General features: G+C 38.5%; 1 protein-coding gene across 1 annotated transcript in view; it reads left to right on the top strand.

Moving 5' to 3' along the window:
* The window catches only part of LOC122549312 (cyclin-dependent kinase 13-like), a 75,523-nt gene that overhangs the window by 24,194 nt on the left and 37,207 nt on the right, over positions 1 to 14,122 (top strand). The window contains exons 4-7 of the mRNA XM_043688920.1: positions 2,021 to 2,160; positions 5,666 to 5,836; positions 7,087 to 7,276; positions 12,538 to 12,594. Of these exons, the coding sequence (XP_043544855.1) occupies positions 2,021 to 2,160; positions 5,666 to 5,836; positions 7,087 to 7,276; positions 12,538 to 12,594 (558 nt within the window). The remainder of the gene's footprint in view (positions 1 to 2,020; positions 2,161 to 5,665; positions 5,837 to 7,086; positions 7,277 to 12,537; positions 12,595 to 14,122) is intronic.

Below are 14,122 nucleotides of genomic sequence, written 5' to 3'. Positions count from 1 at the left end.
CCCAAGAAACAAGCTACTGTTCAAAAGTAATTAGTCTATTAACATAGTTGGCATCCTTGATTGATTTCATACTTGTGTCCATGTATGCCAATGTTTTATTTCATTCTTGGAATCTGGGCATTTCTGCATTTGTTACTCAACACTCCATGTTTCCCACTTATTTGGTGCTTTTCACTTTCTGAAGTGTGAAAGTTTTGTTTTTAGGAAGCTAATGATGATTCTTCTGAATTCCTTCAAAATTAGATGTTAAATTACCATATAGTAGAATCAAGAATCAAAAATAGGAATATAATATGGTACCGTCTAAGTTCTGATGCACGTTTGTATTTTCAGACTTAATGCCCTTTCTGATTCACTGACATTCAAATTCTATCAAATAAATTGAGTGAACAGCTTCCGTGGTGAGATTTCTTTCTTCACTTCCAAGTTGTTTCGCTTTAAGTCATCTCTTCTGTCTGCTTCCTCATATCTACCTTTAATTATCTGGGAATTTGTTTATTGCTCAGGATTCCATGAGCGCTCCATAGTGTCTTTCTCCTTCTGGATGTGCAATATGCTCACAAGTTCCTCATTTGTCCAATATATTTCAGTTGTCTGCTTCAGTATCAATTCTTAGTGAGCACATTCATCTACTGTTGCAGAGCCATGTCTCTCCTTTTTAAATTAATTTGTTTGCAATGTTTTCTTTGGTATAAAGGTTTAGGATTTCTTGAAATTATATTTTTACTTGCACATTTAGGCTGTAATTTTAACATAAGTAGAATACAGATCTTTGAGCTAATAATTTAACATTTCAGCGTTCAAACCATTTAAGCTTAGAGGTTGCATCTAAGAAATGAGCAGTCATTCATCTAGTGTGGCAGGCAATTCAACATAAACATGAGCAGGTATTTACAAAGGTTAAATAAGATATGAAAGATTATATTGGTGCATATCATAGAAATCATTCAAAGCATTTCAAAAATCAGTAATTAGAATGACCTTCGTGTTAAAAGTACTGAGTGCTTCACTGATCCCTTTGGCTAGATAATGTACTGTTTAGAGCTGAGTATTACAATTACATGCCTAAATGTTACTGATTTTCTCATCTCAACTGGTCAGTGGAACTCTCCCTTTTGATTATGGCTACTGTTTGGAACAGCTGATCCACTGATAAGTAAGAAAGAAAATGAGCACTCACCGTCACTGTTCTCAAGGATATACTAGATTGATGTGCTGCCATTTCCAGTCAAGTTAGATGAAGAATCCACAATACTGAGGGCAGAGAGCAGTGCTGTATCAAACTATTTCACTGCACTTCTGACAAAAATGGTGCTGTTGTCCACAAGGTTGTGAGAACTTGTATGAAAAACCAAGTTTTTGGAAGATCAGCTGTTTCTCCTGTCTTTTTAGTTTGAAACAAGCAAATGCATTTGATCTGTATGTTGGGTATGGGAGATTAACCATGCTGGATAAAGCCAGGCTCACTGAGCTTGAAGACTGCCTCTTTTTCTAAAACTGAAGAAACCCTTAGACCTACCCCAGATATAATTATCTGCATCCCTTCTCATTCTGTCCCAGAATTGGTGGTCCTCTCTAGTCTGCTTAACCACGTACCTTCACACAGATAAATCTGTTTCTTCCATCTGTCATGAGTTATCACCTTATATTGCTGCCTATCATTCTCAGCCAGTTGCAGAGAAGACCCAAGAAAGGCAAATATGAAAAGAGCAACTTTCTTTCAACTTTTTCAAATGACAACAGTTTGAAAGAGCTTTCCTTAGACAGGGAAATGCCCTCTGAAGAAAATATTGACAATGTGTGAGATGTGACCCAGGGGGAGTTGAGTTTGTTGCTAAGTTTCTTGGAAGGCACAAGACCCTTCAGAGATCTGCTGAATGGTGTCACATAACTAGTTGTTATTTAAATGCTGTTCTGTGTCAATCAGCTAATTGTATTGAACTGAATTCATCATTATTGTTCACTCCGATTATTTTGCTTATGCTTTTTGAAGTTTGTAATTGAAATGTTTTATTTCTAGAATCTGTGGACCTCGGCATGGTGAGACTGTAATAGCAGAAATTGATTGGGGTAAACGCTGTGTCGACAAGTTTGACATTATTGGAATAATTGGTGAAGGAACTTATGGACAAGTCTACAAAGCTAAGGATAAAGATGCTGGTAAAATTATATTCTTTGCGTGTTTCATTCAGTGAAACACAAAATTAATTTTTATAAATGTGTTAATTTGAAGTAAAGATAATTTTGTTATTCTCTCAGTAAATTCCTACAGTTCTCTCCTTCCTTGATCATTCTTATATTTGAGTCACCCCTTCCATGGTCAGAAGAGTAACTTGGAACATTGTTCTGAGGCCTTTACCAATTCCATCTTGCAGCAGGCGAATTTCGTCAAAATGTCACATTAAAAGTCAGGTCCTGTTCACAACCTAGAAATTTGCTACGGTATTAAGTTACACTGTTTTACAATTTAAAGAACTATGAAGAAAGAATCCAGCGGGTGTGAATACTACATTTACTACATTAGTTATGCATTTTCACTGTACAAGTGTTTTGTATTTTTGTTCAGACCTGAATGAGCTAAGGTTGCAAGTATTTTCCAACGAGAGGCAGACAAGAGTGCCTCTATTTCACATCCTCCAATATCTGGTATTTTAGATTTTTGTATTTCTCTTATTGTATAACCTTTTAAAAAATAACTTTTTATTTTTACAGAATTTTATTCCCATGCAATGTTGGATGCACTTGCAAAACCAATATTTGTTACGCATCATGAATTGCCCTTGAACTAAGCGCCTTGCTGGAGCATTTCAGAGGACAGTTAAGAGTCAACCTCATTGCTGTGTCTCATTTGCATGTAGTGAGCCGAGAGTGCGGTGCTGGAAAAGCACAGCAGGCCAGAGGGCATCCGAGGAGCAGGATGAAGGGCTTATGCCCGAAACGTCCATTCTCCTGCTCCTTGGATGCTACCTGACCAGCTGTGCTTTTCCAGCAACACACACTCGACTCTGATCTCCAGCATCTGCAGTCCTCGCTTTCTTCCTCTAAATTACATGTAGTTCAGATCAAATGAGGACAACAGATTTCCTTCCCTAAAGGACGTTAATAAATCAGATAGAAATTGATAGTTTCTGTGTGACCGTTACTGGTCACTTCAATATCAGATTTTTAAATTGTTTTGTTTAATTGAATTCAGGTTCCATTTCCTGCATGGTGGAATTTGAGCTTATCCTCCGATATTAGCCCCGACCTCTAGATTACTAGCTCAGTGATCTTATTTGGACAATTTCCTCATCTCCTCTTGATTCTTTGTGTCTGCTGAATAGGAATAATATAACATCTGACCAGTTGAAGGGATGTGGAAGGAAATAATTGTAGGATACCTTGAACTTTACATTGCATGTGGTCACCTTTTGATTTATTTCTCTCCTTGCTAAGTATACGTTATATGGAAATATTATTCAGTCTACAGTCATACCTATAGTCATTTTTTCATATTGTCTGCTTTACTGTCTTCTCTGGATAAACATTTATTTTTTATACATAGGTTCTAGCACTGAACACAACCAAGTAGTTCTATAATGACAATGTGTATGTTAACTTAAATTAAGCTCTTTTTAACATGATGGTTTTTTTTATCCCTCTTTACTTGTTTTGAGGCTTGAGCTAGCTTCAGTCCCAGGGCAAAACACAAATGGATAGATGGATTCAAAACTGACAGTTTTTAATAATTTGTTTAATTTGCAAGAAACAATTGGATTCCTTGGTGTCACCCATTCACCTGCCTCAGTGCTTTGGCCCTGATTTTAAGATCTGTGACCAAAGACAGGATTCAATTTGTCAATTTTTGCTGACAGGAAGGATTTTGATTTTCTTTAAGAGGTAATATTACTGCAATGTTATGCATGTAACTTCTGTTGGAAGAAAATATGTTGATATGCTTTATGTAACTGGAACAACATATGTTTGCTGGCTGAGCCAGTTTTTTTGTCTTCTCTGGCTCAGGTGGAACTTGTATCACCAAGTCTCCGTTCACTCCATGCAAAGGTGCATATAACCCGGTATTTAGACATAGTTACAGGGCTCTGTCTGGAATGGACTCCATTCCTGCACCTGACTCTCTAGTTTGAATGTTACTGTTAAGACAAAAGCTAATTCCTTTGATCTTGGTCGGGTGAATCAATTAACAGTATGCAATTTTAATCTTTGGCATCTTGACATGTAGGGTACACCAAACTGAGAGAATTAATAGATCGTTTAAAATGTTTGTTTTTAGAATGTTGAAACTATTAGTAGTAACATAATTTACTATTTACCCTTTGTAGGACGGAGGTAATTGAACGTCAGTGATATATCACAAGACTGCAGAGACCGTAAAACTATAAGAAACTGGAACAGCTCAAGACCACTTGGTTCCTAGAGCCCTCTCAGCCATTCAATATGATCATGGCTGATCCAACATTCCTTATGTCCACTTTGGCCTCTTCTTCATAACCTTATATTCTTGATCAGTAGGGGAATCAATCTTAACCTTAAATACCCACAAGGACTTTGTTTTCACAGCTCTCTGTGGCAAGGAATTCCAAAGACTCACCCCCCAGAAGAAATTCTTCTGCATTTCAATCTAAATTGGTACCCCTTTTTCTGAGATTATACAGTCTACTCCTAGATTTTTCTATGAGGTGAACAGCATCTCAGCATTTACCCTGTTCAGCCCCTGTAGAATCTTTGATTTATTTTCAATGAGATCACCTTCCAGTGAGTAGGGTCCCAACTCTTAAGGCAATCCCACTTATGCAGGCATAATTCTACTGAACAAAAACAAAAATTGCTGGAAAAGCTTAGCAGGTCTGGCAGCATCTGTGGAGAAAAGTAGTGTTAACACTTCGGATCTAGTGATGTGAAGAAGGGTCACTGGACCTGAAACTTTAACTCTGATTTCTCTCCACAGATGCTGCCAGAGCAGCTGAATCTTTCCAGCAATTTCTGTTTTCTTCTGATTTCCAGCATCCGTAATTCTTTTGGTTGTTATCATTCTCGTGCATCTTCTCTAAACTGCCTCCAATGAAATAATGTCTCCCCTTAAATAAGGGGACCAAAAGTACCGTACTCTGTCTTCAGATGTAACCCCACCAATATCTTGTACAGTTGCAGTAAGTCTTTCCTATTCTTGTATTCCAAACCCCATCAAAGAGGGCCCAACATTCCATTAGCCTTCCTGATGCATAAAGGTTTTGATGATCATAGCAGAGCACTTCTCGAAAACTGATGGGCCAGTTGGGTTTTTACAGCAATTGGGCAGCTAGTATTGTAATTCTATCTTGGTCCAGCCCATAAATTAGCAAAATGCTAGATTCAGCATGACAACTCCACATCATTGAATTAAAATTTACAGGTTTCGGGTTTAAGTCTAGGACAATAACTCTAGATACATTGCATTTTCTTTTCACATACTTTAATGGGGGAAATAACAAAGTGTAACAAAAAATGAAATAAATCTTTGAGAGCAATAGTATTGTTGTATGGGGCAATATTGCATTAAAAGTTAGAGTTTTTGCACATGTTGGATATTTGCTCACTAATTCTCAATTTGTCAGAAAATAACTTGATTCTTTGTGGATGTGCTGAACAATTGTAGATTATTTTCTAAATGTACATTTGTTTTTAGGTGACATGGTTGCTTTAAAAAAAGTTCGCTTGGATAATGAAAAGGAGGGCTTCCCTATAACTGCTATCCGAGAGATTAAGATACTAAGGCAGTTGCACCATTCGAGCATTATAAACATGAAGGAGATTGTAACGGATAAGGAAGATGCATTGGATTTTAAAAAAGATAAAGGTATCTGGGGTCATTGGCATTTAGGATTTGGAAATATTTGGGAGAACTGTTTGGTACAGACAGTTCAAACACCATCTTAACACCGAATCCAGCACCATCACTCACCCGTACACAACGTAAGGAGGACGTTCGTGCTCCATATGGAACAATCAAGCTAGTCCCATTCCTTCACTTGATCCACATGGCCCTGGGCGATTATCTTCTCTGAATTCTGTCTAATGTCCTTTGAAATCATTAAAAGTTGCTTCAATACCTCTACTTTTGTGAACTGAGTGTTCTAGAGCACACACTTGTTGCCTAAAAATACTTCTTCATATTCTCCCTGCAATCCTTTCCCAAAATCCTAAATCTGTGCCTCTCAATCCTTCTATTATTATGAAAGGCAAAGAGTTTTTCCTTGCCTATCTTATTTAAAGCTGGTATAATCTTGTAAACTCTATCAAATCTCCCTCTCGATTTCCCACTCCTTGTCTGCCCATTTTGTTAATGTTTCCTGTAGCTACTTGTTAACAATTCCTTTCATCCTCACTGTTTGCCATTCTTAATTTTGATATAATTGGCAAATATTTGTTATCTTATTCTATATTTCAAGTCATTTTTAAACAACAAAAGAAAGCGCAGAGGACTAACCCCGACCCTCAGAGAGTGTTATTATCCACTACCCTCCAGTCTGAAAAATAACCATCTATCGTGACTACATGCATTCTTGAAACTTACTATCTTTAGCCAGTATCCTAAATGAATCATTTATGGGGGAACCATCTATCATGACTGTTTGCTTTCTGTCCTTAAATCCATTTTTTTAATCCAGTAAGATATTGACCCTATTTCATTAGCCTGCATTCATTCGTAAGTTCCAATTGTTCTGAATGAATGCACTGAAAGTCTTTGCTGTGTATACATTGGACCAATTTACTATGAGGCTTTGCATTCTCTTTTACATTATACAGTAACCTGTTCTTGTGACGCTTGTTGTCTCTTTTCCAGTTGCTTGAACTTATTGTTTTCAGCTTGGGCATTTAACTAAGATAATAAATCTTTCGTTATCCTGAACCACCTTTTTCTGTATCACTTTTTCTATATCTTTAATCATCCATTGTGTTTACTGCCCTATGTTTCCACTTGTGTGAATATGTTTAGGCTGTATCTGAACTTTATGCCCCTTGATGATATCCTAAAAAGTTGACATTTTAGTTGGTAGTTTATCTGATTTTGTTACTTTTATGATTTTTTTTATCTGTCTCTCATAGGTGCATTTTATTTGGTGTTTGAATATATGGACCATGACTTAATGGGACTCTTGGAATCGGGGTTAGTGCATTTCACTGAAAACCATATCAAATCCTTCATGAGGCAACTAATGGAAGGTCTGGACTACTGCCACAAGAAGAACTTTTTGCATCGAGACATCAAATGTTCCAATATTTTACTTAATAACAGGTACTACCACAATCAAAAAGACAACTTGGTTAATGTACTCTTAGAATGAGAAATGCATATAAATTGAAATTACTTAGAAGTTGGAGATATTGGTTCTTTGGTTCAGTTTTGAAACCTTGTGTATATGTTTTGATTTTGAAGCCAAGTGCTTCTTGACAGGTTGTCATAACCAACAAGATGACACTTTTGGAGTGCAAGAAGAAAAATGCAATGTTGGACCTGGTGGAGCTAGACTCACTTCATTAAGCTACAGAAATCTGCTGTGCTTTCTCATTTTACCTTGAAGGCATCTGTATTTCAAACCACAGTTTAGTGTTGCCATGGTGTATTACTTTCTTATTCATCTAAATGCAGTCGCCCATTTCACTGTCCAAATTGAGACCCTGCTCCTAAAATACTGCTCTTAGTGTATCACTTTCTGATGTAGCTGATTTTGCTGCGTGTGGGGTGGAGGGGGCATCAGGTGCCTCATTGAGCTTGATTGATTTCTCTGGGCTTTAGTTTGCAAATCTGACCAATTTGTCTTTGAATTTTTAAATCTCTGATGTAAATTAGAAACAAGAAGAATATAGAATTGCACAGCACAGGAACAAGCCCTTCAACTGAGGGCGTTGTGCTGAACTGATTCCTTCTGCCTGTCCTTGGTCGATATCCCTCCATTCCTTGCATATTTATGTGCTTACCTAACAGTCCCTTAAGCACCCCATCATATCTGCCTCAACCACCACCCCTGGCAGCGCATTCCAGACTCGTACCATTCTGTATTTTAAAAAATACTTGCCCCTCAGGTTTCTCCAATATTATTTCACTCTACTAACAAATATCAACTGCTTACTTTGTGTCAGCCAATTTCTTATCCGTTTTTAGGTTTTTATCTTGAGTCCCACCATTTGGAGTTTGCTTAGTAGTCTTTCCTGTAGAACTTCATGAAAACATAGAAATTCCTATATACCACATTGAGGCTTTCCACAGCCATTTTGCCTGTGACTTAAGGGAGGCTGATGGGCAGGATTTAGTCCTTCTCAAACCATGAAGGTTCCAATTGTATCAGGTAATGTAGGTGATCATTGTGTTTGTGTCTGGTCGTTTTTATTGTTTAGCATAAAGTTTTAACATAAATCTTTCTTGTTTGCTTTGTGACAATGACCCTCACTTGCTTACTCCAGTTTACTGAAGTTGTTTCAGCATTTATCAACCATCAGGATTATATCCTCATTTCAATGATTTCATCCTACTTGTTTGATGGTCGTTAAACCTCTCTGGACTGATTTGGAGATGCCGGTGTTGGACTGGGGTGTATAAAGTTAAAAATCACACAACACCAAGTTATAATCCAAGAGGTTTAATTGGAAGCATACTAGCTTTCGGAGCGCCGCTCTTTCATCAGGTAGTGGAGTGGCGCTCCGAAAGCTAGTGTGCTTCCAATTAAACCTGTTGGACTATAACCTGGTGTTGTGATTTTTAGCTCCCTGGACTGAATCCAGCAATAAAAGATATCAGTCCAGTGAATATTTATCAGTAATAGTTGATTATAGTAAGTATTTTGTGTTCATTTTCCATATATTTTATTACCAGTAATGAGAACGTTGTCTCTTTTGGAAAAACTCCCAACTTTTTGATTCTGACATACTGCCCTTTGAAATGTTTTTCTGACCTCTGCCTGCTCCTCCTGGTAGTTATGGCAGAGGCTTACAGTAGGTTCCTGCTTAACATTGACTTGGTTGACGTTCTTTCCCTTTGATGCTGCTAATAAAATAGTCAACATATCCATTTAAAATTGCCAGTTTCATTACTGCATAGCTTGCCACGCACTTCCTTCTCTGTGGCCTATTCTGAGTGTGAATATCACCTTTTGCAGCAGCACTCAACCCTCAGATGCAGTACCTCTTCCCCTGCTACAGGCATTGCTCCCTGGCCTCGTCTCGCTGAGGCTTTCCGTCCCATTTTTGCCTCTTATCCTTCATTCTAACTTCGCCCCTGGGGTTGTTTCTTCAGCATGTTTCTTCTCCTGGCCGCCATTCTGAACTTCTAATTAATTTAGTAGTAGGAATTGTTCAGTCTGTGTAGTCCTTGGATTTGGTGCTACCTGTACCAGTCACCTTCCGCCACTAGATGGAACTTGGTCAATCTAAATGTACTGTGGTGAGTAATTATGTAAAAATATCATGTATTCTGTCTCTTTTATATTTAGTAAATCTTTTATTTTGTAAGTTATTACCTCGAGGGAAGCATAATGCTGAACATGTATGATGCACTATTTCAACTTGTACATTGTTCTCTCTTGGCAGAAAATGTCCAAGATCACTGAGCATGGCTTGCTGACTGGGAGAAAATTAAATAACTGACAACTAATTCAACAATCCATTTCATAAGCACTGTGCAAAGCCACAGCACTGCAGCTTTTATTTCCTCTTCCCTTTGATATGGTGGGCATTCTTAGCAAAGCTGGTACTTAATGCATGTCCCTAATTTTCTGTGAGGGTTGCTTCGCTGAATTAACTAGACCAGAGCATGGTATAGAATGGGCTGTACCAACTGTGGTAATTCATGAGGTCTGCCTCCTCAGCTTACCACACTTATGTGGAATGTTTACCCTTAAGCTGCATGTAATTCTCTCTTTCTGATGGAGGGCAAATATGTTCCATTGCAGACTGTGGCTTCATACGCAACTTCTAGAAATAGGCAAGTTTTGTTACATCTGTACAGGCTTTGGTGAGTCCACACCTGGAACACTGTGTACAGTTTTGGCCCCTAAATTCAAGACATCCACTAGCTAGTTTCTGGGAAGATGATGCTGACTTATCAACAATGGTGAAATAGCTTAAGCCTTTATTCACTAGAATTTGGATTGTGGGGTGTGATCTTATTGAAGCATGAACAATTCTGCAAGACACGATAAATGTTTCCACTAGCAGGGGATACTTAAGTTAGGGAACATAGTTGCAGAATAAGGGAACACTTGTTTAAAACAGTGATCTGAAGGAATTTATTTTCCTGGAGAATAGTTAATGTCAGGAATTCATTACCTCAGAGTTGTGGAGAAGAGATCTCTCTGAAAGTATTTAAAGAGAAGGTAGATTTTTGAAATGTCAAGGAGTTGAAGGCTCTGATTAGCTGACACAAAAGAGGTCAGATCAGCTGTCATCTTGTTGAATGGCATGCAGGCTTGAGGGTCTACTCTTGCTCCTATTCCATATGCTGTTATACTAGTTATCCTCTAACTCCAGAAGAAACCTCATTACTCAAAGTGCGACAAGCTTGTTTGTACTGTACAAATTAACTGTGAAGTGAATAGCACAGCTCAAAAGTACACAAAACCGCCCCACAATGCCTGTGGAAATTCACTCTGAAGAGCAACAGATTGGAGAGGACCCCCCCCCCCCCCCGCCCATTAAGTAGCATAAAGTAAATGAAAAGGAGCTCTTGTCCAATCACCAGTGAAAATCTCAGGAGGAGCCCCCTGAGAAAATAATCTCTGGTGTCCTACTGTGGTTACATTTAAGGAAAGGGACAAGCATTTGAAAGAGAACTGAGCAGGAAGTTACGGTTTAAATGCAAATGAGGAAAGATCTTAAGAGGTTCAAATGAGCATAAAACATTGGCATGAATAGATTTGGCACATTTAGCTGAATTAAACTCCATCTGCCATTCCTCAGTCCATTGGTCCGTGTGATCAAGATCCCATGACACTCTGAGGTAGCCACCTTTGCTGTCCACTGCATCTCCAATTTTGGTGTCATCTGCAAACTGACTAATTATTATACCTCTTATTTTCACATCCAAATCATTTATATAAATGACGAAAAATACCAATCCTTGTAACAAGCCACTGGTCACAGTCTTCCAGTCTGAAAAGCAGACCCTCTGTCTCCTACCTTTCAGTCAGTTCTGTACTGAATGGCTAGTTCTCCCTGTATTCCATGTGATCTAACTAACCAGTCCACCAAGAGGAAACTTGGTGAATGTCTTTCTGACGTCCATGTAGATCACGTCCACCGCTATTCCCTCCTCAATCCTCCTTGTTACTTCAAAAAACTCAAATCAAGTTAGTCAAAACAGAAGCAGTTTTTGACAGTTCTAGGTTAGAATGGGACTACGCCAGATTTACTTTGGGTGTTACTTAAATTTGCATGTTCAAGCCATTAATATGCTTTGCAAACCAGATGTTATGTGAGCATCCATTTTCATTAATTTGCACCATTACCCTTTAATTGTATGATTGACAGCTGTGACTTTAGAAGCATTAAAACTGGGTCACTCTCTGGCTTTTGTTCTATCAGAATATCTGTACCCTGAGATGAATTCAGATATGTGATGTCCATTTTGTAAGCTTTTGAAAATCTCTTCCATCAAGAATTTTCTTGTTTATCAAGTATGTTAAGAAATATATTCTGTAAAGGATATATTCAGCACTTTGTGAAAGCCGATAATTTTGTTTACATATCTAGTGCGATTTGTATATTTGACTGTCGTTTTAGCCTGTGTACTGGTCTATATGATTCTTTTTCCCCCCTCTTCCTTTCATCAAGCTAAGAAATGGTTACCTCCTTCATCTCTACCTTTCCCCCACCCCCCCTTTTTCTCTTGAACTTATTGCTCCTGCATTATTTCTGTGCTTTTTTTTTCTTTTTCCCCAGCACCCACATTGTGTGGGTGCAGGTGTGAGACACCATGAAACACACGAGGTATATGAATCTTTATTCAATTTCCACCACCAGGAAGAAAAGAAGCACCTAAGTGGCCTTCGCACAGGGCAATGCTGCATGATCACACAGTGAAGGGGAGGGCAGGCATTAAATCAAAATAGAGTTGGATGGGGAATTACTTCTGTGCTTGCTTGCCTCAATTTGAAAGATCAGGATCTCACTGTGGTTATGGTTCATTAAGTGCATCAGTTGTTAAAATGCAATCAAACATCCTCGATTTCTCCAAATCTGTTAAATTTGGAGAATTGTGCATTCATCATTCTGATTTCAACAGATGCTGATCAGGCTAAGCTCTCTACAGTATCTAGGACTATAATTTTTATTGTCTTTCCTTAATGTATTTCTGTGTAGTATAAAACTTCAAAGTTTGGGAGAAAAACTTATAAAGCTTATACAGTTAGATTATAAAATGTTAAATAATTTGCCTAATGATGGAGTTGCATGGTTGATGTATTGAAGATATTGTACTCATACCATATTCCAGAGATATTGTTAAACTGACCAAAGGTTGATTTAAAAGTATCATGAATTACATGTAATTTTCTCTACCACCAGGGGACAGATAAAACTTGCTGACTTTGGACTGGCTCGACTGTACAATTCCGAGGAAAGGTTTGTATATTATTAAGTTTGAACGTTTCATACTGGCTTTAAAATGCTTGAACCTTCTCAAGGATGTGACCCTCCAACATGTTTCATCTGTCAACATGATTGATATGTTCAGTAATTCCCTTTTAACTTTTGTCAACAAGTTAATGGGTTCTGCCTGTTCATTATTGCAAGATTAACTTTAAAATCATTTCCTGCCAGGTCTGATGAAGGGATGCATGACCTGTTCGCCATTTTGGAGCACTCTTCCCTGCTTCTTAACCCATCTAGTATTGCTGACCTTCCAACCTGTGGCCTCTGCACCATACTCACTCTCTTGCTGGTGATCCTTCAACTTATGACTCCTGACTCATCCACTTTTCGGTTATTGTTCAACTCTTGCTTATTGGGAGCAGAAGAGGTGGCAAGTCAATCAGGTGGTAGGAACATGAGTTTGAGACAGCCAAGGCTCTCAATTGGAGTGACAGCAGGAGGAATGGTTCACAATATCCAGGATGGTCAGAGTGGGATAGATGATTAATTGGAGGTTCGGGAAGCAGGATTGCCAACATGTGGAAGCTATTTTTAACTAGAAAGTTAACATATTTCTTTTAACTTAATATCAGACTTCAGTGTTTCGTTTACCCTATAAGAATATAGCAATATAAAATATTTAATCTTACAGTTTGTGGAAAGTGATAAAATCAGGTTCATAATAAAGTAGAGAACCGAGCTGAAGGTAGAAAGTACAGGGGAAATCTGAAGAAGGCAATACATGAGGAAAAAAATGAGACTGGATTAGGTGGCATAAAAGGGGGACTCAAAGATCTCTGATCTGTCTAGAAAAGAGTTCTATGCAAGACTGGCTCTACCATGTGCCTAGTTCTCTTTAGCAGTCTGAGTATTTACAAGACAGGGAGAAAAGCATCATCTGCTCCAGGCAAGATTTTTAAAAAAGTGCTAACAAGGTTGATTGGCCCCTATTAAATTGTACGTGGTTTGTGCACACAGAATTTGTACTCCATGTCACATCTGTATGGGGGAACACTCTTTGGGTAATCCTATTTCATATTGTTCCAGGACTATTTTTGATTTGGATTCTGGATTAAAGTTGCAAGCACAGTGTCCACTCAAAACAGATTTCAATAAATCTGCAATTTATTGCAAAAACCTGCTGGCACACCAACCCCCCCCCCCCCCCCCCCCCCAACCTCCATCCAGGGCCCCAGTCAATCCTTCCAGGCGAGACAAAGGTTCACCTGCCTCTCCTCCAACCTAGTTTACTGTATCTGATGTTCTGTACATTGAGGAGACCAAATGTAAACTCAGGGCACGTTTCATCGAGCCTGTAGGGACCGAGCTGACCTGCTAGTCATTGCCCATTTTAATTCCCCTTCCCATTCCCTCTCCGACATGACCATCCTTGGCCTCCTCTATTGTAACAGCAAATCAGACTGTAAATTGGAGGAACAATACCTCATCTTTTATAGCGACAGCCCAGAAGACTCAACATTGAGTTCTCCAATTTCAAATAACCTTCCTTATCAACCCC

This window comes from Chiloscyllium plagiosum, chromosome 4 (assembly GCF_004010195.1).
Source record: "Chiloscyllium plagiosum isolate BGI_BamShark_2017 chromosome 4, ASM401019v2, whole genome shotgun sequence".
NCBI lineage: Eukaryota > Metazoa > Chordata > Chondrichthyes > Orectolobiformes > Hemiscylliidae > Chiloscyllium > Chiloscyllium plagiosum.
This window is presented reverse-complemented; position numbering and strand designations above follow the sequence as displayed.